At 36.0% G+C, this 25,664-nt stretch overlaps 2 protein-coding genes across 3 annotated transcripts; both read right to left on the bottom strand.

Moving 5' to 3' along the window:
• Nucleotides 1-1,831: 1,831 nt before the first annotated feature.
• LOC113077687 (ATM interactor-like) lies at nucleotides 1,832-8,134 on the bottom strand. Of its 2 annotated transcripts, none has more exons than XM_026250013.1 (4): nucleotides 7,890-8,134; nucleotides 6,227-6,352; nucleotides 4,211-4,398; nucleotides 1,832-3,945 (listed from the first exon to the last, which is right to left on the bottom strand). In XM_026250013.1, exons 1-4 carry the CDS (start codon nucleotides 8,103-8,105, stop codon nucleotides 2,205-2,207), a joined length of 2,271 nt encoding a protein of 756 aa, XP_026105798.1. In that variant the 5' UTR covers nucleotides 8,106-8,134; the 3' UTR covers nucleotides 1,832-2,204. The 2 variants fall into 2 exon arrangements, with proteins under 2 accessions (XP_026105798.1, XP_026105797.1); XM_026250012.1 differs by having other exon boundaries at nucleotides 1,833-3,945; nucleotides 4,211-4,410.
• A 6,158-nt stretch (nucleotides 8,135-14,292) lies between these two features.
• On the bottom strand, nucleotides 14,293-19,540 carry LOC113077688 (centromere protein N). The gene is made up of 10 exons (XM_026250014.1): nucleotides 19,180-19,540; nucleotides 18,602-18,647; nucleotides 18,428-18,487; nucleotides 18,206-18,279; nucleotides 17,904-18,077; nucleotides 17,622-17,723; nucleotides 15,490-15,544; nucleotides 15,086-15,195; nucleotides 14,806-14,929; nucleotides 14,293-14,673 (listed from the first exon to the last, which is right to left on the bottom strand). Exons 1-10 carry the CDS (start codon nucleotides 19,348-19,350, stop codon nucleotides 14,552-14,554), a joined length of 1,038 nt encoding a protein of 345 aa, XP_026105799.1. The 5' UTR covers nucleotides 19,351-19,540; the 3' UTR covers nucleotides 14,293-14,551.
• Nucleotides 19,541-25,664: the final 6,124 nt, after the last annotated feature.

Genomic DNA, 25,664 nt, shown 5'->3' with positions numbered 1-25,664 from the left:
CCACTATATACATAATGTTCAGGAGCAAAAATAAATTCAGAGCATATCGCATATCCCATATATATATAATACACAGAGAGAGAGAGGCTAAATGAAAATAAAGCTATGGTTGCCTTTCATATGTAGTGTCTAAGGCATATGACAATTTTGACACAGAGATGAAACATTCATAAGAACCAAAACAATAAATACACACACAAACACAAACAAGAAGAAAATAAAAACACGAAGGACATCAATTCAAAATCTCCCTTAAGCAGCACTGCAATTTCATTATCTCAGCCAAAAGCATATGAACACTTAAATTAAGGCATCAACAAAAGGTTTCTACAGTATGTGTAAACAGTTACTTAAAATCATGAGGAGGGATGAACATATTCCATCAAAACCGACACTTGCTTTCAAAGGAATATTAAAGGTTTTGTTTTAAAGTAAACATTTTTGATTTGTGTATTTGAATCTACTCACAATACAGAATGCAAATCACAGTTAGCAGGAACAAATCCTCAGCACTGTTTTTTAAGGAAATGTGATGCCTGGAACATGCATAAGATGCAAATTCAACTGGTTTAAGATGTAAGTTTTAAATTATGACATAACAGTCAGCAAGAAATATTTGCATGAATTTTGTAATTATTCAAGAACTAAATATACTCACATTGGCTATTAGATGGGTCTAGAGCATTGTACTATTAAAATTTAATAAATTTTTCTATAGCACAAATCAAAGAAACATCTAAACATTATCAGACCAGAAAATACACCAATGAGATAATATATATTATTTGTGGAATGACTGTTTTATATAATTTCTGTCTGATTTCTGAGTAACATCAGTACGAACTTACTACACATTGCCACAAGAGGCTCTGACCTGACCTGCTACAACAAACAAAATACTTGAAGGATTACCAATATACAGTGGGGCTCGAAAGTTTGGGCACCCTTTGCACAATCTGTGAAAATGCGAGTAATTTAAAAAAAAATAAGAGAGATCATACTAAATGCATGTTATATTTTATTTAGTACTGTCCGGAGTAAGATATTGTACATAAAAGATATTAACATTTAGTCCACAAGACAAAAAAAGCTGAAATTATTAAAATAACCCCACTCAAAACTTTGGGAACCCTTGGTTCTTAGTACTGTGTGTGGTCACCTGATGATCCACGACTGTCTTTCTGTTTTGTGATGGTCGTGCATGAATCCCTTGTTTCTTCTGAACAGTTAAACTGAGCAGCGTTCTTCAGAAAAATCTTTAAGGTCCTGCAGATTCTTCAGTTTTCAAGCATCTTTGCATATTTGAACCCTTTCAAGCAGTGGCTTTATGATTTTGAGATACATCTTATCACACTGAGGACATTTGAGGGACTCAAACACAACTATTTAAAAAGATTCAAACATTCACTGATGCTCCAGAAGGAAACAAGATGCATTAAGAGCTGGGGGGTGAAAACTTTTGAACACAATGAAGATGGCCAAATTTGTCTTATTTTGTTGAAATATAACTTTTTTCCATTCCATTCATCTCAAAATCATAAAGTCACTGCTGGGAAGGGTTCAAATATGCAAAGATGCTGGAAAACTGAAGAACCTGCAGGACCTTTAAGATTTTTCTGAAGAGCGCTGCTTAGTATCACTGTTCAGAACAAACAAGGGACTCATGCACAACCATCACAAAACAGAAAGACAGTCAAGGATCATCAGGTAACGGAACACAGTACTTTTGAGTGGGGTTATTTTAATAATTTCAGCATTTTTTTTTTGTCTTGTGGACTAAATGTTAATATCTTTTATGTACAATATCTTACTCAGGACAGTACGAAATAAAATATAACATGCATTTAGTATGATCTCTCTTATTTTTTGAAAATTACTCGCATTTTCACAGATTCTGCAAGGGGTGCCCAAACTTTCAAGCCCCACTGTATGTTGATCATTAATAGTGCGCGATAAAGTGCTGCAAATGTATACTTATACATCCTTAGACTTGGGCAGATATGCAGTACCTTATTGTGGACTTGATAAATATTGTGTCTAAAATAAAATTTGGCGATTACACACACAATTATTAGCTGACAGATTGCACTCTAGATTGTTGTGAGGAACTGTTTTGAAGTTCTGCCACCCTTGCTGATGGAGATACTAGGATTCACTCCCTCATTATATGACCTAAATCAACCAAATCATCTTTGATGGAGCCTTTAGCTTTTGGATTTCTCATTGTGTTGAAATAGTGAGATGAGCTCCTCACATGTTTGAGTTTCCACTGAGCTAAAGTGAGACTCCATGTTCCAGGCCAAGTCTGCTGAAAGGAAGTCATCCACTGCTGTTTGGGTCTCGTTGCTAGTGTGGAAGAGGTGGCCAAGGCTCTGAAAGGAACTGGAGATGGTCTGGGTTTCAGCAGTGCTGAGCCTCACCTGCCCATCATGGGAGCAAGGCAGAGAAAGTGGATCAGGCCTGACATCGGTTTGTGTTTCTGTGTCTGAGGAATCTGTGCTCATGCTGAAACTAGACTGTCTGAGGATACTGCCAAGGGGCATGTGCCCACCCGTGTCTAGCAAGAAGTTAAGGTCTGTCTGGGTCTGAGTGTCAAACATCTCAAGCTCCAGATCACTTGGTTGCACCCTTGTTCCAACATCACTGTTGTGCCCATTACCAAGGTTGTCATAGAGCAGGAAGTCAGTCTGTGTCTCAATGTCTAGGAGTTCCAAAGTTGTCTCTGTGTTCAGACTGTTTAAACCACTTTCTTCTGTCTGAGTCTGAATGTGTGTCGCATTAAGGAACTCTTCAAAGTCAAAGTCAATGCCAGTGTGATGCGGTTCATGCGTACCAACTAAACCTGAAGAACAGCTCGAAGCCACCCCAGTCATGCTGTCAGAAAGAATATTCTCAAGGTCACGGAAAAGTATCATGGTCTGAGTCTGGTTGTCTGCTACTGTGTTTTGGTGCAAAATATCAGTCTGGGCCCCAAAACACATGGATGCAGCAGTCTTGTCCTCAAAAAGCCCAGCACCAGTGCTGGTCAGAGGATCTTCTGAACCACTGGTTCTGAAATGTGCATCAGCCTCTGCAGTCTGAGTGGAGACACTGAGAGTATCAGTATCAAATAGATTTGTGCACATTTCTTGGTCCATTTGGCTTTCATCCACTGGGGCTGCAGAACAGCTTGTTTGTGTTTCCCGGGTCACATTAATGGAAGAGAAACTGAAAACATCTGTCTGTGCTCCAATGGAAAATGTGGCTTTGATTTGTGAGGGTAGGGTCTGGGTTTGCACATTAACAGGCAACTGAATCTGAGCGCTTACACTGATGTCTGTCTGAGAGCAAGAGGACACTGAGGCCTCACAGCAGGGGGAGACAGTTAATGGTCCAGCATCCATCCCTTTGTTGAGGTATGATATGTCAGTTTGAATGTTTGTTGAAGTGCTTTTGTTTCTGGATCCAAAACACATTGGATCTCCCACAGAGGCTTGACTCTCAAGATTGACCTGTACCCCTGTGCTAATTGTTTCCTGGCCTGATGTATGTACAGGAAAGGCCTCTTTGAAAGCCTTATTGTTCAGATCAGGCACCAATGTGCTGACCGACGGTGACAAAATACGCACAGTGCTTACGGACCCTTGTGCATCCACAGACAAGACCAATGACCTCAAGGCACTACTTTCCACAGAGGGTAGGAGAACAGGCAGGTGGGTGAACTGCATAACAGGAACATTGACAAGGGCCACTTTGGGCTTTGGGAGAAGGAGCTTCTGGGTGTGTTTGGGGTGGTTAGTGTTGTGTTTTGCTGTGGCCGAGGTTCCAGAGATGAATTTGGTAGGGACTGCTCCTTCGCTGATTTTTTTCTTACAGTCTGGAATTTCATTTATTAGTTCATCAGGCATAAAATTTGTTGTACTGCTTGACAATATTTCCATTTTCCTCTTCTTCACTGGTGGATACCTAAGAAAAACATTGCATTTTAATAAGATGTACAGTATGATTAACAGCCTTACACTGGGATACAAGTTAGCAATTAAAGACACAGTGACTGTCCTGAGCCACATATTATCCTAGGTCAGACATGCTATTTATTTGAAAGAGGATATTAGTATTATGATTTAAGCAAGCCAAGGTGGAAATTATACTATGCTCTTTTTATGTTTTAATATGGCAAAATCTACCATCACAAAACCAGTTTTAACTCTTAGCCAGATAAAATGAGTACCTGTGCTCTTTGGGAACCTCATGGCCTGTTCTGTAGATATGAGACAGCAGTGCTGCTCTGCTGGCATAAGGACAACCACATGTACAGCTGTATGTCCTCCCACAATCCTCAACATGTCTCCGCAGGTCCCACTCAGTGCTGTAGCCATTACTGCACTTCAAACACTTGTGCTTCTTTTCTGCATGCATCTTCATAAAGTGCTACACCATTAGTAAGATTAGGAAACATGTTAGTTGTTTCCTAGCAGGACATACAGTATTGTTCAAAATAATAGCAGTACAATGTGACTAACCAGAATAATCAAGGTTTTTAGTATATTTTTTATTGCTACGTGGCAAACAAGTTACCAGTAGGTTCAGTAGATTGTCAGAAAACAAACAAGACCCAGCATTCATGATATGCACGCTCTTAAGGCTGTGCAATTGGGCAATTAGTTGAAAGGGGTGTGTTCAAAAAAATAGCAGTGTCTACCTTTGACTGTACAAACTCAAAACTATTTTGTACAAACATTTTTTTTTTCTGGGATTTAGCAATCCTGTGAATCACTAAACTAATATTTAGTTGTATGACCACAGTTTTTTAAAACTGCTTGACATCTGTGTGGCATGGAGTCAACCAACTTGTGGCACCTCTCAGCTGTTATTCCACTCCATGATTCTTTAACAACATTCCACAATTCATTCACATTTCTTGGTTTTGCTTCAGAAACAGCATTTTTGATATCACCCCACAAGTTCTCAATTGGATTAAGGTCTGGAGATTGGGCTGGCCACTCCATAACATTAATTTTGTTGGTTTGGAACCAAGACTTTGCCCGTTTACTAGTGTGTTTTGGGTCATTGTCTTGTTGAAACAACCATTTCAAGGGCATGTCCTCTTCAGCATAGGGCAACATGACCTCTTCAAGTATTTTAACATATGCAAACTGATCCATGATCCCTGGTATGCGATAAATAGGCCCAACACCATAGTAGGAGAAACATGCCCATATCATGATGCTTGCACCTCCATGCTTCACTGTCTTCACTGTGTACTGTGGCTTGAATTCAGAGTTTGGGGGTCGTCTCACAAACTGCCTGTGGCCCTTGGACCCAAAAAGAACAATTTTACTCTCATCAGTCCACAAAATGTTCCTCCATTTCTCTTTAGGCCAATTGATGTGTTCTTTGGCAAATTGTAACCTCTTCTGCACATGCCTTTTTTTTAACAGAGGGACTTTGCGGGGGATTCTTGAAAATAGATTAGCTTCACACAGACGTCTTCTAACTGTCACAGTACTTACAGGTAACTCCAGACTGTCTTTGATCATCCTGGAGGTGATCATTGGCTGAGCCTTTGCCATTCTGGTTATTCTTCTATCCATTTTGATGGTTGTCTTCCATTTTCTTCCACGTCTCTCTGGTTTTGCTCTCCATTTTAAGGCATTGGAGATCATTTTAGCTGAACAGCCTATCATTTTTTGCACCTCTTTATAGGTTTTCCCCTCTCTAATCAACTTTTTAATCAAAGTACGCTGTTCTTCTGAACAATGTCTTGAACGACCCATTTTCCTCAGCTTTCAAATGCATGTTCAACAAGTGTTGGCTTCATCCTTAAATAGGGGCCACCTGATTCACACCTGTTTCTTCACAAAATTGATGACCTCAGTGATTGAATGCCACACTGCTATTTTTTTGAACACATCCCTTTCAACTAATTCAACTAATTGCCCAATTGCACAGCCTTAAGAGCGTGCATATCATGAATGCTGGGTCTCATTTGTTTTCTGAGAATCTACTGAACCTACTGGTAACTTGTTTGCCACGTAGCAATTAAAAAATATACGAAAAACCTTGATTATTCTGGTTAGTCACATTGTACTGCTATTATTTTGAACAATACTGTACATTATATATCAAGTTAAAAAATGAATTAAATGTCATTTACCAAAATAACAGTGAAATAACAACACACACACACACACACACACACACACACACACACAAAAAAAAAAAAATCAAAATCAATGGCAAATACCTGTTTAACTAGTGAAAACTGAGAAAAGGGTCTGTTTGGTCCTCTTGGACAACCTTCTATTGGGCAACAGTAGAGCTTTTGTGATTCTTTAATGTCCTTTCTAATTGTAGGGTTGACCAGCCCCTCCTGAAATCAAAAGAAATATAGTGAGAAAGAGCTTTAAAAGACAGCAATAAGAATATGTTTTTTGTGCAAGTAGCAAGAAAACATCTTGGTTCTGACTGTAATCTTTATTCTCTGCATACACAATGAGAGGCTGCATCTGTAACTATGAGAATCACAACTCTTGATTTGCCTATAACCAAGGTTACATACTAATCTGAGACATTGGAATAGGAGAAGCACACTTATGAAAAGCCATCGCATTGACCCTGAGGAGAATAATCCATTCAGTGTGAGTCACTGAACACGATGAAATCCAAAGCAAGGACAAACAGAAATAACCACAGGCAGATCAATTGTGTTCCTGAGGAAGAAAATGTAAGTTGTGACGGTATAAGTGCAACATTTAGAGGCATTAGTGACGTGATGCCTCAGTGTTAGTACCATCATACATTTTCATCAAATGTTGGTCCGTTTTAAACATAACAAGTGATCATATTCAGAAGAAGAGATTTTTTCAAATATTTGAATTTTCCCACAGAAGACCGAAAAACATAAATAAAACAGCATGAGTGTAAGTAAATGATGACAGTAAATAGACAGACACCAAATTTATATGTAGTTTGTGTTTATGCACAGAGGGATGCAACAATGAAAAAAAAAGGCATGAAATTACAGTTTTTTGACCATAGTTCTTCCTCCTCAGTGCAACAAAGACTTCAGAAATTTGAGTCCATGCTTGGCAAACAGCCCTGGCTCATTCTGTGTTGTAAACTGGGTTATGTCACTCAGGCTGTCAGCCTGTCAAGCAGCTCTTATTCAATACATTGACAATTCTAGCTAGGGGCTGACAAAAAAAGCTGATAAAGAGATATATGCTTAACATACCCAGAATAGCTCTGACAATGAGGTTTTGCTTTATATTATAGCACATATTTGAAGTCAAGCACAATAATTTAAGAAATGTTTCCTGTCTGGGGAGTATAAAGATTAATTAATTGTATTTAACTAACTAAAAGTACAAAGTTGTTTGTTGTACTAGTGAAGGTGTTCTGACGATTTGTTCTACCCGGTCAGATTTTGCTACCTCCCATTGAAACAGTAGCACAATTCAACAATGAAAAATGCTTACTTACCCATCAGATTTTGCTTCAAACATGATATTAATGTGGTGTGAGGCTTTATTATTCTTTACAGCTACCCCAACCCTAAACCTACCCCTACAATATTACAAATACTTGTAGCATTATCTGATAGGTAGCATTACTTGTTAGAACAATGGATATATGGCAAATCAGGTGCATGCTATATAGCGGTGTACGATAAAATATTTTAAACTGATTCTCAACAGTCAGAATCGGGAAATTTTATATATATATATATATATATATATATATATATATATATATATATATATATATAAACAATAAAGACAAACATAACGGACTATAAAAGAGTCAAGATAGTAGAAGTAAAATAAGACTCACCCTGTACAATGAAGCAGAACTGAAATAAAAATATTAAATAACAAATTTAGCATGGTTATGATGCAGTGTTGTACCTTGATTCTGTGGGACTTGACCAGATGCATGTTGAGTGCTGGAGTGTTAGGCAGAATCTTCCCACATCCTTCCACCGTACAGAGGATGTTGGTCCGCACTTCTTTGGTGAGCTCGGTTATGGAGGGTTTAATAATCTCTCTGTCTTGTAAAGGCAGCTTCTCGATGCATGTTTGCCTTTTGTGACGGCTATTACTGTTGACTGTTGAAGCAGCCATGATTCAACAAGCCACAACGAAGACATTTACTTCCGGGACACGTCGCATAGCAACCCGAACCTACTCTTGTACTCATAGATATACATAATAAAGGCCTTTATTATGTATATCTATGCTTGTACTTATTACATACATTCTGCACATTTACACTAGCACACGCCCACAAGCAACTCCAGTGTGTCGCTGGGTGTACATAATTTGATCTATATGCATTACCTTTGCATTTGTGTTTGAGACGAGACCAAAGGTTTATTAGCTGAAACTTACTGAAACTACTTGCAAAAGTGTGTAACATTTCAACACTGTTTATACCTTCTAACATTACTTGGATCATTAAAATCAACGTTCCAAATGACCAGTTGTCGGAAACCTATATATATATATAAGTACAGCCTGAATGCACTGTAAGTCGCTTTGGATAAAAGCGTCTGCTAATGCATCAATTATAAATTATTATAATTATATTTAACACGATGATTTTATCGGGGTTTTTGATTAACATAAAGTTTGATATAGAAATAAAAATATTGAATAAAAATGTTAATTTGTATATAATTGTGTCTCCCCATGCAATTGTGTGGTTTGCATGGTGCCTAAGCATGCTACTGACTGTCCCCAAACATTTGAATGGTAAACAAGTAAATATAATTATACGCCTAATTATAATAAACACAGAGTAATAATCAACCATAAGATGTCACTGCCTCAAAGCTTCACTCTTGCCTACACTCTGAAGGTTGATTTCTAGTGATTCTGGGTTTCTCAGGAGGAAAGTTGTCATAGTTGGGTAAATTCTATAGCAGTGAACGGGACACTACATAAGGTATATCTTCTTGAATTACCATTTGCTTATAAAACAAAATAAAAACTCCATAATAGTGTTTTCATGACTTTCAAAAAGAGGAAAAAATAGAGAGATATATGCAGAAAAGAGAACAATGCAGAAGAGAGAGCGATGTGAAATTTACCGTCACTCCCACAGCAGTAGCAATTAACAAGGTTTTTATTTTTATTTTGTATTTTGTATAGATATGCAGGTAATATAATTTGATTGAAACACATAATTGCAGTCTGTGGAAAGGGTCCAATTGAGCAACCCCTAGCAATCACAAGTTGCTGATAACATACAATAATAAAGCCCAACATATAAAGTATACAACAGAAGTGAGCAACGCCACTCTCTCTCTTCCATCTTTTCTCGCTTGCTCCTTTTATCAGGGGTCGCCACAGCGGAGCGATCCGCACAACCAGTTTTTGCACATTTCTCGCAGGATGCCCTTCCTGCCGTAACCCAGCCTCAGAGTGCACTAAGTGAGCAACATCACTAAAATGAACTAAAGATTCTAGAATATTTCCTCCTATAAGCAATCAAAAACAAAATATTCTGAAAGGCTGTTCAAAGGTTCAAAGTAGAAACTGCAACAAAAGTGAATCATAATGTGAAAAATATATATACCATATTGTGATTATTCACACACAAGTTAAAAACCTGTTTCATTATTGACATAAAATCTAGTATATATTTTCATGATTTCTATAGATGAACAGGAAGGACATGTGAAATCTGTTTTTACAGCATTGTGGGTGCAAAATGCTATCCCCTCTGAATATTTGTCCTTCAGGACAATCCCTCATCCTAAATAAGCTCTGCTTGTCTGTAAGCAGATACCACCAGTGAAATGATCATTGAGATGCATGCCGTTCTCCTTTCAATGTTTCAGCGAAACATTCAATGATGCTGTCATGAAAAGGCTCCATTACCTTCCACTCTCTGTTTAAGACTTGATGGTTGCTCTGTCAATTCTTCGTCATCAGTTAGGAACCTAGGTGTGCTATTTGATCGCAATCTTTCCTTAGAAAGCCACGTTTTTAGCATTTGTAAAACTGCATTTTTCCATCTCAAAAATATATCTAAATTTCGGCCTATGCTCTCAATGTCAAATGCAGAAATGTTAATTCATGCATTTATGACCTCAAGGTTATTGAGGACCGGGTCCTGTCAACACTGCACTGGCTCCCTATCAAACATCGTATAGATTTTAAAATATTGCTTATTACTTATAAAGCAATGAATGGTTTAGCACTGCAGTATTTGAATGAGCTCCTTTTACATTATAATCCTCTATGTCCGCTACGTTCTCAAAACTCAGGCAATTTGTTAATACCTAGAATATCAAAATCACCTACGGGCAGCAGATCCTTTTCCTATTTGGCGCCTAAACTCTGGAATAACCTACCTAACATTGTTCGGGAGGCAGACACACTCTTGCTGTTTATATCTAGATTAAAGACCCATCTCTTTAACCTGGCTTAAACATAACATACTAATATTATTTTAATATCCAAACTGTTAAAGGATTTTTAGGCTGCATTAATTAGGTAAACCGGAACCGGGAACACTTCCCATAACACCCTATGTACTTGCTACATCATTAGAAGAATGGCATCTACGCTAATATTTGTCTGTTTCTCTCTTATTCCGAGGTCACCATAGCCACCAGATCCAGTCTGTATCCAGATCAGAGGGTCACTGCAGTCACCCGGATCCAGCACGTATCCAGACCAGATGGTGGATCAGCACCAAGGACCTCTACTGCCCTGAAAGACAGCGGAGACCAGGACAACTAGAGCCCCAGATACAGATCCCCTGTAAAGACCTTGTCTCAGAGGAGCATCAGGACAAGACCACAGGAAACAGATGATTCTTCTGCACAATCTAACTTTGCTGCAGCCTGGAATTGAACTACTGGTTTCATCTGGTCAGAAGAGAACTAGCCCACCAGCTGAGTCTGGTTTCTCCCAAGGTTTTTTTCTCCATTCTGTCACCGATGGAGTTTTGGTTCCTTGCCGCTGTCGCCTCTGGCTTGCTTAGTTGGGGTCACTTCATCTACAGCGATATCGTTGACTTGATTGCAAATAAATGCACAGACACTATTTAACTGAACAGAGATGACATCACTGAATTCAATGATGAACTGCCTTTAACTATCCTTTTGCATTATTGACACACTGTTTTCCTAATGAATGTTGTTCAGTTGCTTTGACGCAATGTATTTTGTTTAAAGCGCTATATAAATAAAGGTGACTTGACTTGACTTTAATAGAAAGAGTCATTGTAAGAGCACTAATCTCTCAGAGGTAATTATTTTCCACACACATCCAGGGGACAGGTTTGGGAAATTCAGAGGGAGTCTGATTCAGAGGGATGGCCTATTAGTTTAAAATTTTCTTTAATCATTAGCCTCGAGCACATTCACAAACACATAAAAGCAGTACTCCCCCCACTGAAATTAGTGGAGTCTGTTTATTGAACTTGATGGTTGTCTGTTAGTAATGTTTGAGAATGTACTGAGTGAACACAGGGAAAAGCAGTCAAGCTTGATTTAGTAATAGTGGGGATGCATTTCAAGGTCAAACAACGCGCTCCATTCTCCAACTGCTGTATCGGTTCATACTGGCAATGCATCTTGTTTTGTGAAACAAAACCTCACACCGAGTTGGGATTTATGGTAATAGAGGCTGCACCCTTAAAAAGAGTTAAGGACTTGAGACAATTTCAGCAAAGTAGACATTGACCTGAGATGATGAAGCTGCTGTAAGCTCTCCTTTGGCTAATGTCCTCTTACAAGCAAAGGCTAGGTTTCACAAACTGGATTGTGGTATGCACATTTCTGACCACTCAAAACAACTTGTCAGACTCGCGTGCACTATCTGATTTTCTGTGCAGTATGTGAAGTGATTATATCATGGAAGGAGCATATGGCCATTCTGTGGACAAAATGGCTCGGTGATCATATTCTTAGAGGCACTGATCTACATAAGCTCTTTGTAAAAGGAGTTGAGAAGATAGTGTAAAAAGAGAAGAAGAAAGAAGACATCTAGGTTATAAAACTACGAATTATGAAATTGTATTTATTTTTTCATAAAATCATGTTCCTGGAAGAGAAAATAGGCAAAAGAGGCAATGTCAAACAGTTACATTCATGAATTTACTGGAGGACATCAAATTTATTTCTTTTATAACCCCAAATCAGTAAAAGCTGTTTTGTAAAATGCAATAAAAATCAAAAATCTGAGATTTGCTAAATTTCTTTAACTTTTATTTAATTGACAAAAGAATCCAGAGAAATCTGCTGCTGCATCAAGAAATGTATACGTCTATGTCAATTCTATGCAGTGATGCTGCCAGGTTATCTGGCCCAGTGCTGTGGTTTGTGTAAATGCCACAGCCAATTGAGACTTTCAGCTGAGTCATCCTGAAACACTGGAGTTTTCGCATGCAGAAATAAAAGTGTAACTTACAATCTTTCATTTTTAAAATTAAATTGTAATCACATTAAATACAGTTTCAGTCATATTAAAATATTTTATGACATGACACCCATCTGGTACTTGCCTAAGATTATGGGTTTGTGATGCAAGTTGTAGGGGAATAACAGTTATATTTCAAGGACCAGGTGTGTTGCAATGAAGACCAGGAGTCAGAGATGCGTTCAATGAATAATAATTTTACTTGAAGAAAATAATTTACAGTTTCATAAGCAGAAGCCGCTCTGCGTACAACTAAAAATCACCAACAATTATACTCCAGACAGATACTAATTGCATCAAAGCGCTGGCCAGCAGAAATCTGATTGGTTCCAAAACCTAGATAAACTTAGACAGTCTCCACATATGGACATACACATCCCAAGCATATCTCCAATGATTGTAGCAGGCATCAGCAATGGCAAAGAAAACACCTCATCTCAGGTAAGGGTCTTAGCAGAAAATGGTCTTCTCACAGAGCATAGGTGCTGACACACACATAAACAAAGACCCCTTATCTAAATTTCAAGGTTTTCTAGCACTGGCAAGTGTCTTATCATTACGGTTGGATACAAACACATAACAAGGAGACATTAATCTTAAAGAATAGAAATACAGGATAGAACAGGATTCTTAATGTCTAGTATACATCTCTAAATGTCACAGTTCTCTTCGTCTCTCGTAGTGCACGTAGATGATAGGTCATCCTGATCCTTTTAGCCTGGCCTTGTGATCCTAGGAGAAGGAATACCCTCATGCCTGTCACTCTTAACTCATAGCACTTCTAAAAGGATATATATATGCATTCTCTATCTATACAAGTATAGATGGCTTTTACTTATTTAGTTAAATCATCAAACAATATTGGAGGTTAAATACTGATTAATAACTTGATTAATAGTCATACAAAATATTAATGAAATAATTAATATAGAGAAGGAAGGACATGATCTGATCATGGCATCCACTTCATCCTCTCCTTTCAGGGTTATTACCCTGGAGTTGGTTCACCCTCCACCTATGCGTCAGAGTGATGTGCTAGTCTGAGTGTTAAAATATATGCCTATGCAACTAATATTAATCCTTAAATCCTGCTTTCAAGTCAAGTCACCTTTTATAAATATAGCCCTTCATACAATACAGATTGTGTCAGAGCAGCTTTCTCTTTTCTTCCCTTTATCAGTCAGCCTCTCAGGCTGATAGAAGACTTGGTTACAGTTGTATACAAAATAGACAGCATTATTGATTTTAGATATCAGGTAAGATTTGCGGTTAACTGATTTTGGTTTCAGACAAAGCTCTGCTGAATGGTTTCGGATACCGGACAAAACTCAACTTCTGACGGGATATGGAGCTGGAGTCCAATATTCAAAAGAAATCAAACTTGACATGCATCTTTTCTCAGTTGTACTTGTCCTCAAAACAGACCTTGTTCTCACATGTATTGATATATTTACAAATTATGAAAATCTTATAGTATTTATTTGAATTATGTTGATAATAAATTTTTGGATTTAAGTAGCGTTTCTATTCCTCAAAGTATTTCACTCCATTAATTGGTGCCGTCTAACAAAATGTCCTGGAAATTCTGTTGATATACAGATTTAGTGTATTTTCAACACGTTTACTTTTATAGAACAAAAGCAAATGTTCAGTGTTAGAGGCGCTCAGATTTGTTTTTCTTTGATGTTACCAATTTCATTTTAGCCAAAAATGTGGTATTAGGATAAGGATTCATAGTTACAAAATAGCAAGTGTGAATCAAATTTGAATTTCCATTGTAAACATTTATTATTGAATCCTGTCATGCAATATTGCCTGGTTGCATAATGCAAGAAAGTTGTTTAGACGTATACAAAAAATTCGGTGGAAAACATTCTTATATCAAAACCTTTATTTAAACCATGCTCCAATTATGCTAAAAAATAATACTTGCTGTATTACCAATGTTAACTGTAAAAACATTTTGTCTCTCTTTGCTGAATCACTGATCATTACAGCAGTCTCAGACATGTCCTCTTACTGATAGACTAGAAACATGACTACTCTGTTTTTTATGGTTTGCAGGATGCAAAATATATATTCTCATGTATGCACATCCTGGGTGAATTGATCTTTCTCTATAATGTCTGTTGTGATCAGGCTCTCTGTGCTGATGCTTGGCTGGAAACACCAGGGCTTTTGTCTGTGATCACAAAATAATTCCTTCCTCTCTGAATGATGGCTGACAATAGTGGAGTTACTGGACCTTCAGCCATGCCTGCCAAAAGAAAACAAAATACTTTATTAACTGCAGTGAAGCAAAAAACAAAAGCTGACAGCCAGAGTGGTAAGCGTAGGGTATTTCAGACAATATTGACTTGTGTCAAGTGAAAGGTTTGTCAACTCTCACCTGAAGCAACACAGTGGCGCAAGGAATCTAGCAGACTGCTGCTTGAGAACCTGACCACCCCTCTGAAGAACTCCTCTCTGTCACTAAGGGTGTTGTTGCCATTTCCCCTGTACCTTGTCTCAAGCTAGGAGAAAACAGAGGATCCGTAAAGCTCATTTATGAATTTCAAGAGGCTTGTTGTTGTGGCTAGTTGAAATGAAATATATGTATTTTATATAACAAATAAATTACTGATATTCAATCTAAAGGTGGTTATGTGAGATCACCGGTTTACACTCACTCTATACACTGCTGTTTCTAGCTTAGGTGAAGGACTGTGTCCAAATGCCTCACAGGACATCTGATGTCTCATCTCTTCATGGTCACCGTGTTCCTTTCCAATACAGGGATCTGTAAAAAATATAAGAAAAGGCCAACAAAACTACATAGATTAATTATAGTTAAGTTATATCACATCTATTTACTCAATGCTTTCACAATAGCAACGCATAGCCATGATGAAATTAAAAAGAATGTCTGCTAACACAACACAAGTTTCATAAATTGTAATGTGGGCAACAGGCTATAAACAATGTTTATTGCCGATTTGGAACAGTATTTAAATTTGACTGGAATACTCTATCTACCCACATCAATAGCTTTGATTCTTATGTAAGATACACAAAAATAAAAACATGTACATACGGGATGAAAGGGTGTTTCTTTCCTGTGGGATTCTTGAGTGTTCATTTGGAAAAACCTATCAGTAAAAAAATACCCCCAAAATAAATAAATGATAATTAAATTGAAAATAAATAAATATACATAAAATAAGTTTGTTTATTATGCAAGTGAAATTTTCTAGCATTTACTTTGTTACTTTGAAAAAAAATCACAACTAATTCATTAGTAAATTAAAAATTTAACAATGTTTTCATTCTCCAATATTGCCTTTAATGCATTCTTGACATTGACATCTTTGGAACTAGACGACTCAAAACACATTAGGATGTGGTCAGGGTATGCCCGCGTTCTTACATTTGACTGCTGGTCATATGCTCTCCATATAACCATGCATGTGACAATTAAAAATCTTGAATCTTCTAGTAGGCAGAACAACATAAATGGAAATTATGTTATTTTTGGACTAAAATTGAGACCGTGAAAAAGCAGAGGTACGTTCCATTTGACTGTATTCCGTTATCTTAAGTGAGATTTCAATCCCATAGGAGCGAACATGTTCAGTTTGAAGGGCATGGCGAAAGGCATAGGGAATAAGGGAACATTGATTCATCGCTTAACAGGATGTGGAGAAGGAAAAGCACCCAACTGTAATTGCACAACGTGTCACCAGTAGTACTAATGATGGAGTGATTGAAAAAGTTTTTTAAAGCTGCAATGAAAGTGGTTGCAGTAAATGTTGTTATTATTATACAAATTAAGAGTATTTATCAATGGTTATGGTGATGTTACATAGGTGAAACTAAGTAAAACCAGCGAAAACCAGCTGAGGCTCTGTCAGTTTTTATTTTACTTTATTTACCTCAAGTAACGTTATGAAGCTGTGTGTGGGAAAGAAAGTATGAGACGAGAACACTACAATCTGGTAACAGTCTAAACGTATAAATTTTATATATATATATATATATATATATATATATATATATATATATTGCATATATACAGTACAGACCAAAAGTTTGGACACACCTTCTCTTTAAATAAGTTTTCTTTATTTTCATGACTATGAAAATTGTAGAGTCATGCTGAAGGCATCAAGAGCTATTTGACCAAGAAGGAGAGTGATGGGGTGCTGAGCCAGATGACCTGGCCTCCACAGTCACCGGACCTGAACCCAATCGAGATGGTTCAGGGGTGAGCTGGACTGCAGACAGAAGGCAAAAGGGCCAATAAGTGCTAAGCATCTCTCTGGGAACTCCTTCAAGACTGTTGGAAGACCATTTCAGGTGACTACCTCTTGAAGCTCATCAAGAGAATGCCAAGAGTGTGCAAAGCAGTAATCAAAGCAAAAGGTGGCTACTTTGAAGAACCTAGAATACAACATATTTTCAGTTGTTTCACACTTTTTTTGTTATGTATATAATTCCATATATTATTCCACATGTGTTAATTCATAGTTTTGATGCCTTCAGTTTGAATCTACAATTTTCATAGTCATGAAAATAAAGAAAACTCTTTGAATGAGAAGGTGTGTCCAAACTTTTGGTCTGTACTGTATATATAAGCAATTATGTATCTAATAAATGTAACCAAAATTTATATGTTTAGACTGTTATCAGATTGTAGTGTTCTCACCTCATACTTTCTTTCCCACACGCAGCTTCATAACATTACTTAAGGTACATAAAGTAAAATAAAAACTGACAGAGCCACACACACACAAATTAAAAAAGTAAAATAATTGACAATATTTATGTTATTTTATAATCTGCGTGACCCTGTCATTAATTTTCTTTAATGACGTTCCAGTGTATTCCAAATGAGCAAAGTTAATTTTGTTAGCAAAGTAAATTTCAATGGATATTCTGTGGTTAGGGAGCAGTGAACACTGCATAGGGACCCTGTCAATCGGACCGCAACATTTTTCCTTTGTAGTGTATTCTATAGTAATTCAATAATTCTTGACAAGTGCATCACCACAACTAACACGTTAATTTTAATAAAACTTGAATATGAAAATGCAAACATACAAACACATGCAGTTAATTAGGCTGAATTAGATTTTAATAATAAAAAAAAAAAAAACAAGGTAAATGATCTATAATGTAAAGCACACTTTTGGATTTTTTGCCACTTGGAGAGCCCTGATGGGTTACCTGCTGATAATGTCTCAAAAGTAAGTCCCTCATTGCAGTGAGACTCCTGGTGCTCAGGTGGCCATCCTTTATATAGCCATGTTTAGTGGCTATTACTAATGCCTATGAACAAGTGAACAAAACAAACAAAAACATTTTTTTTTTTTTTTGTGGGGAGGATCAAGTTGCCTCAACATTTGGTTATACACTACACATTTCGAACAAACAAACAAACAAACAAAAATACATATCACACTAAAAAAAGGAAAGGAAGACCAAAAGAATATACACATCAAATGTCACCTGACAAAGAAATATCTTGTGTTTGACCATGAGGTTGGATATAAACACATAGGAAGTGTGAAGGTGGTGCACAACATAAGTTGGCTTAAGGTGGTTGGGTTTACTGAAGTTGTCTCCCCACGCAATCCGAATCCATATAGCCTCATCCTCATGTTTCTTCATCTTAATGGAAATCTTCAAAAGCAAAATGTAAAGATTTGAATTAATAGACTACTAAGTGACGTTACTTTGAATTCTTAAACTGAAAAAAAAAGTTTAGTTGGATTTGAAAGCTTAAATGCCAAATTAAGTTGTGTTATTACATGCCGAATGACTCCATGCAAGTGTGCCTTAAACTGCTCTTTAAACTGTGTCAACTCTACACAAACTGCATCATCTGTGGAAAAACAAAAAGGAACTTTAGATAATGATTCATTTCTCTAAACAAGTCAAAAGAACCATACACTTACATGTGGCAAGCGATGCTGACTGTACATTCCTTCAAATCAGTATAACAATGAAATGCATAAATAAAACACTCTTACCCTGTGCCTCTGCGAGCTGGCATGCATGCCAGGTGCCTTGATTAGGGTTTTCTATATGATCTAATGGGAGAAGACATGTCAAGCTCAGTGGGTTAATTCAGATATGTACTTTTAAATTACTATAAATCTTGACTTTTATTTTTTTTATTTTTTTTTAAAGTCAATTTCACTCACAGATCATTTCCAAAGTTGTGATGTGCTTCAGGTTAAGTCTGTTCTCCTAGAGAGGAAGAGAGAGATTTCGCAGTCATTTTAGTTAACGTTTACTCTAAAACTCGCTGCCTGTTCTGATAGGAATCCCAGAACCAAATTAATAATAATGTCAACTCAAAAGTGTCGTTTTGCTTCATAACCTATTACTTTATTTATTTATTTACTTATTTTTTAATCAGAAATTCATGATATGTTTCAAGACACCGCTATGTAAATAATATAGAAGTCTGCTGGATGACCGTACTAAGACAATTACTATTAGTTACCATTACCATATCCTGGATAACAATCATTTTCTGGCCTTGTTGTTGCTGTTGTTGTTAAAACATAAGCTAAAGCTTTCAATTAAATCGAATGTGTTTGGATTAGGTCATATTGCATTCACCGAAAATAATTGAGGAGTAAAAAAGAAGGCAAATAAACGGTCTGTGGTAACGTTAGTACGTTACGCCATTTAACGGAGTTTATTCACACATAACGTTAACTGTTGAAAAAATATCAACATTTAATGGATTTACGTTAACGTAACGTTACCTCACCTCACAGAAACTGACGATATGTTCCACTATCATCCATTTGGGTCGTGTGTAATCCAGGGCACGCAGTTGATCTGCTGATAAACAGTTCCATTTCTTCAAAAGACTTTCAATATTTTTGTTCGGTATTCTCCGGATTATCCGATTTAGAATTGATGTGGCTAGTGCGTCCATCGTACAGACGAAAGTGTTCTAAGCACTGATGTATATATATATGTCCTCTATTATAGATCAGTGGTTATTCGACGATAAAAAAAATAATAAAAAGATCTTTCATATCTTTCGCGTTTTAGACGTACAAAACAAACCGCCAGAAATCAAATAGATATATGAACCGGAAGTTCCGGTCTAAAGCGGGCGGGCAATGACATAAAAGTCTTTCATATGCAACATAAGGTGCGTACCATTCGACAGGGTCCCTAAGCAGTGTTCACTGCTCCCTACTCCCTGAGCACGGTATATCAGTTGAAGTGGACTTCACTGACAATAACCGCTCATTTGGAACGCCCTGCAAACGTAATCAAAGAAAGTCACCGATGGGGTCGCGCAGGTTATATAAATATATAAAGACTAAATTCATATTTACATTTTTATTTACAATCACATTTAAAATATGTACACTATACAATAAAAAAATAATTGAGTACTATATAATGAAAAACGTATGTTTATTATACACTTTAATTGACAATTGCTGCTATTACTTGACTATTAACAGAATTGAAGCCCTGCTGTCATGCAAATATGAAAATATAGCCTCTATGTGTTTTTAATAAATGGTCATATAATTGCATAGCGGTCTCGTGCGCCTTCTTCCTGCGCACCGCCGTATAGTAAACACTGAGGTAAATAAAGTAAAATAAAGAAAAATGGCAGAGCCTCTTCTGCTTCTAGCCACTTTTACATTATCATAGCTTTTTACAATCCATAATGAATATGAACGAAGACAGCGAAGACGGCCGTTCTGACTGGTGATGACGTGCTGCGCGCAATGACAGTTGGGGGATAATCGCTCTCCACTTCATGTGAAGTGATGTTTTTTTATTTTTATTTTTTTATTGAAGATATAAAGATTTACAAACAAACATGGCTGCATAAAGTCAGTTTCTTCATAATAGGATACAGAAAATATATAGCCTGAGGGAGCAGCTCTTAATACAGACAGGAAAATATATAGTCTTAGTAACAAAAAAAAAAAGATTTATAAAAAAAAAAAAAAAAAAAGGAGATTATAATACATACATGACATGAGGGGAGAATTCAGTCATTACTCATCTATCAACCTCAGTTGGGAAGTGTTTTAGGGTATCAAATATTTTTTGTGCTTTAGGACCTTTCAAGATTTTTAAAGATTTCACATATAGTTTAAATTCATTTAAAAAAACAACAAATTTGGGAGATGATTTCACAATTCTACATTTGTGAATGAAGAATTTAGCTAGACATACGATTGTATTAATACAGAGCTCATCATTCTTGTTTTTCAAAATCAATCCAAACGTTATGTCATCACTAGAGAAAGAGGTTGGGAATGAAGACATCTGTTGCTTAATCCATTTATATATCTCACACCAAAATGTCTGAATCACATTACATGAGAAAAACACATGGTCCGTAGTTTCAACATCATTTTCACAGAATGTGCATGTATTATCCTCTATACCAAAGCGAATATTCAGTAAATCTTTAGAGGGGTAAATATTATTCATTCATTAGGAGGTATAGGGAGAGTTAAATACATTGTTCTTAGTTTAATGATTGAATCTTTATCAAATTTTTGTAGGATGTTATTTTTATTTTGGCTTTCAGGGTAAAGATAATCAATAAAACATTTTCTAACAAAGTGGTTAGTGCATTTTTTATCCAGAATATAGATCCCTTGAATTGATAGTGGGGCCAATTGTGGTTGTATCGTATAATATGTCAAAATGCTTCTTGTTAGAAGGACAAAAGCTTGGGGTAGTGCTTTATTTAATGTAAAAAAATCAGATTTTGAGGGTTTGAAATTATGTTTGATGCAAAATTGTTCATAATTTAAAAATTGTCCGTTGGTATCCATTAAGTCGGCCATGGACCATATGTTTCTCACATACCAATCCTCAAAGAACAGAGATCGGTTACGGTGCAAAATATACCTGTTGTTCCAGAGAACAGATGTATGGGGTGAAAAGTTATGTACGTATAACATTTTCCAATACAAGAGTATTTGTTTGTGAAACTCTGACAATGATATAGGTAATTTATTAACATTAAAGTCCGCTCTAAGAAGAAATTCTAAACCTCCAATTTTCTTGAATAAGGTCTTTGGTATACAATACCAGAATGAGTTGCTGTGTTTGATCCAAGATTTTAACCAATTTATTTTTAAGGTTCCATTAAGGCAGTCAAAATCAATAACTTTTAGTCCTCCATCCTTTGTGTCTTTAACCATATTGCCTTTTTTCATATAATGTGGTCTGTTTCTCCAAATTAAGTTTAGGTTGATTTGGTTGATAGATTTAATCAATTTGTTTGAAATGGCATTAGAATAGGCTGGGTAAATACACCTTGATAAACATTCCATCTTAGTAAGGTAAATTCGACCTAGAATTGATAAGTCCCTCTGTAGCCATCTATTTAATCTTGATTTGCATTCTTTAATTTTATTTTCTACATTCAGAAGTTGGCTTTGTTTTTGGTCCTTGGAAAGGTAAATTCCCAGGTATTTGATTTCTGATTTAATAGGGATATTACAAATTTTTTTCAGTGAAGTGTTGTGTACAGCAAGCAATTCACATTTTTTTAAGTTTAATGTTAGACCTGAAGCTTTCGAGAATTTTTCAATTTTGGAAATAATTGTAGAAATTTGGTATCTATCTCTTAAGAATATTGTTGTGTCATCCGCTAGTTGGCTGATTATTATGTCAGTGCCCAGTACATTAAGTTTTTTAATATCATTACAGTTTTTAATATAGATTGCTAGCATTTCTGTGGCTAAGATGAATAGGTATGGTGAGATGGGGCAACCTTGAGGGATACCCACATTAATCTTGAAGCTTGGGGTGGTACCACTAGGTAATAGGACACAGCTACTAATATCTTGATATAAACCACCAACCCATTCACAAAATTTGATTCCAAACCCAAATAGTTTAAGCACCGAGAGAATAAATAGATGCTCCACGGAGTCAAATGCTTTATAGAAGTCTAGAAAGAGAAGGAAACCATCATCCTCTATTTGGCTTCTATACTCGATAATGTCCATTACCAGTCTTATATTATTATGGATTGATCTTCCTTTTAAAAACCCTGACTGTGTATCTGATATAATATCTGAAATCCCTGTTTGAAGACGAGAAGCAAAGATATAAGTTAGGAGTTTGTAGTCTGAATTTCTGAGTGTAACGGGTCTTCTGTTATCTATAATTCTGTGATCTTTCCTAGGTTTTGGGATAGAGATGATAACTCCATGTCTCAATGTTGGTGGAAGCACACATGTTTCGAATATTTCAGTAAAGACTATTAGCAGCAGGTCTCTTAAATCTACCCAAAAATGTCTGTAAAAGTCACCTGTGAGACCATCTGAACCAGGGGCTTTGTTAGGAGAGAGACGACCAATTACTGCGTCTAGTTCTGTAATAGTAATTTGATTATCACATGTTTGTTTGAGGCCATCGTCTATTTTTGGTATATGTTTTGCTATATCCTGAAAAAAATTCTCACAGTCCATGCTAGAAAATTTAGAGCTATAGAGCTGGCTATAGAATTTCCAGATTTCTGAAGAGATCACTTTTTCATCTGTGACTTCATTATTATCAACCATCCGGGATCTGATGCTATTTTTTTCCTGCCTTCTTCTTTCTAGACCACAGAAATACGATGATTTTTTTTCCCCCTCCTCTATCCACTTAGCTCTGGATCTAATAAATGCCCCTTGGGCCTTACGACTGTAAATTTCATCTAGTTTAGGTTGGAGGCTTAAAATCTTCTGTCTATCGTCTTCAGTTGGGTTTGGTCTATTGCAGTACATATTTAACTGATTAATAATGTCTACCTCTTGTTTTTCACTATCTTTTTTAATCATTTTACTGAATGAGATTGTAAATTGGTGTATTTTATATTTTAGGAATTCCCACTTTTTGGTAGCAGTTGTTAGCTCCTTAGAATTGGCATATTCTTTAATTAATAATTTGATTTTTTTGGCAATATTCATTATTTTTCAGCAGACTGGAATTGAATTTCCAATATGTGTGTGAGTGGACATTGTTGTCATTGGGTTTGATCTGTAGTAGAATAACACTATGATCTGTTAGTGGTGCAGCAGAGATATCAGAACTAATATTATAAACTAGCAAATTATTTGCAATTAACCAGTGATCAATTCTGGATTTATAATTGTGGATTGAACTAACCCAGGAGTATTTCGATATTTCTGGATTTAAGTGTCTCCAAGCATCAACCAAATTTTGTTTTTCGCAGAAGTTGGTGAATATGGTGTTTGGATGACTAACAGAGTATCTGCAAGGATATTTATCAAGAGATTCATCATGAACTAGATTTAAGTCGCCACCAATGATGATGTTATCAGTCGAGTGTGTTAGTTTAAGATTGTCTAACTTTAAACCAATTTGTTCAAGTAGGTTTCGGTTTTATTTACTGATGTTATATCCATAAATGTTGACTAAGATGAATTTCAGACCATCTATGTTTGTGATAAGAATCAACCAGTGACCAAATTCATCTGCCATATGGGACACAATATGACCTTTGAAATTATTTAGGAGGATGGCGACTCCTGTGAAGTGATGTATAGATGTTCCCTTATTCCCTGTGCCATGCTCAGTGCCCTTCGAACTGATCATGTTCGCTCCCTTCGGATTGGAATCTCACGGAATACCCTGTGAAGTCCACTTCGCAGTACACTTACGGTCAAACGGAACGCACCTATAATTATTATAGTGCATTCGAGTCCTCACAAATTGAAAGCGAATGTAATTGTGAATGTTGATTAAACAATTTAGTCTGTTTACATTAGTGCTGTATTAAGAAAGAACAGTCACGAAGCTTGTCAGAAATCATTATTTATTTATTCTGGTTTGTGCGTTAAAACATTATAAACAAAATGATAATAAAACATTAAAAGCACTAATCTAATGTGAATTATGTTGCTCTCCATTATGAAGTGAAAGAAACATAATATATACAGAGTTCATATATCTCGGAAATGGCCATGAATGCTCTCAGTCCCAGTTTTTATTAATACTACAAATTATATATATATTTTTTAAATAATATTTTATTTTATTAGTAGGCCTATAAGTATATTGTAAAGTTACATTATACAAATATTGTTTTTCTTAAAAACAAAATACATATATTTTGATTATTTAAGTTAATACATTTATCCCATTACAACTGGGCAGCAGTAAGAGGCCGTGAGATAGTTTTTGTCTGCAAGGACAAAAAAAAGTATTACTATTAATGTGACTGTTTTTTATTTATTTATTTATTTATTTTAGTTAATTAGGCTAAATTAGATTTTAATTTTAAAAAACAAGGTAAATGATCTATAATGTAAAGCACACTTTTGGATTTTTTGCCACTTGGAGAGCCCTGATGGGTTACCTGCTGATAATGTCTCAAATGTAAGTCCCTCATTGCAGTGAGACTCCTGGTTCTTAGGTGGCCATCCTTTATAGAGCCATGTTTAGTGGCTATTACTAATGCCTATGAACAAGTGAACAAAACAAACAAAAACATTTTTTTTATTTTTTTTTTTTTTATTTTTTTTGTGGGGAGGATCAAGTTGTCTCAACATTTGGTTATACACTACACATTTCGACATATCACACTAAAAAAGGAAAAGAAGACCAAAAGAATATACACATCAAATGTCACCTGACAAAGAAAAATATCTTGTGTTTGACCATGAGGTTGGATATAAACACATAGGAAGTGTGAAGGTGGTGCACAACATAAGTTGGCTTAAGGTGGTTGGGCTTGCTGAAGTTGTCTCCCCACGCAATCCGAATCCATATAGCCTCATCCTCATGTTTCTTCATTTTAATGGAAATCTTCAAAAGCGAAATTTAAACATTTGAATTAATAGACTACTAAGTGTCGTTGCTTTGAATTCTTGTAAGCTTGTCAGAAGCTTGTCAGAAATCATTATTTATTTATTCTGATTTGTGCGTTAAAACATTATAAACAAAATGATAATAAAACATTAAAAGCACTAATCTAATGTGAATTATGTTGCTCTCCATTATGAAGTGAAAGAAACATAATTGTATACAGAGTTCATATATCTCGGAAATGGCCACAAATGCTCTCAGTCCCAGTTTTTATTAATATTACAAATTATATATATATTTTTTTAAATAATATTTTATTTTATTAGTATATTGTAAAGTTACATTATACAAATATTGTTTTTCTTAAAAACAAAATACATATATTTTGATTATTTAAGTTAATACATTTATCCCATTACAACTGGGCAGCAGTAA

This window comes from Carassius auratus, unplaced genomic scaffold (genome assembly GCF_003368295.1).
Source record: "Carassius auratus strain Wakin unplaced genomic scaffold, ASM336829v1 scaf_tig00023173, whole genome shotgun sequence".
Lineage (NCBI taxonomy): Eukaryota > Metazoa > Chordata > Actinopteri > Cypriniformes > Cyprinidae > Carassius > Carassius auratus.
This window is presented reverse-complemented; position numbering and strand designations above follow the sequence as displayed.

Bases quoted from the DNA above. Each gene is read 5' to 3' on its own strand.
- LOC113077688 (XM_026250014.1), bottom strand. From the start codon at position 19,350: ATGGACGCACTAGCCACATCAATTCTAAATCGGATAATCCGGAGAATA. The intron at 15,196-15,489 runs GTATGTACATGT...TATTTTTTACAG, and splicing joins AAGAAACACCCTTTCATCCC to ATCCCTGTATTGGAAAGGAA. The intron at 14,674-14,805 runs GTGAGAGTTGAC...TTCTTTTGGCAG, and splicing joins GCGCCACTGTGTTGCTTCAG to GCATGGCTGAAGGTCCAGTA.
- LOC113077687 (XM_026250012.1), bottom strand. From the start codon at position 8,105: ATGGCTGCTTCAACAGTCAACAGTAATAGCCGTCACAAAAGGCAAACA. The intron at 4,411-6,226 runs GTATTTGCCATT...CTAATGGTGTAG, and splicing joins AGTTTTCACTAGTTAAACAG to CACTTTATGAAGATGCATGC. The intron at 3,946-4,210 runs GTACTCATTTTA...TGTTTTTCTTAG, and splicing joins GAGGTTCCCAAAGAGCACAG to GTATCCACCAGTGAAGAAGA.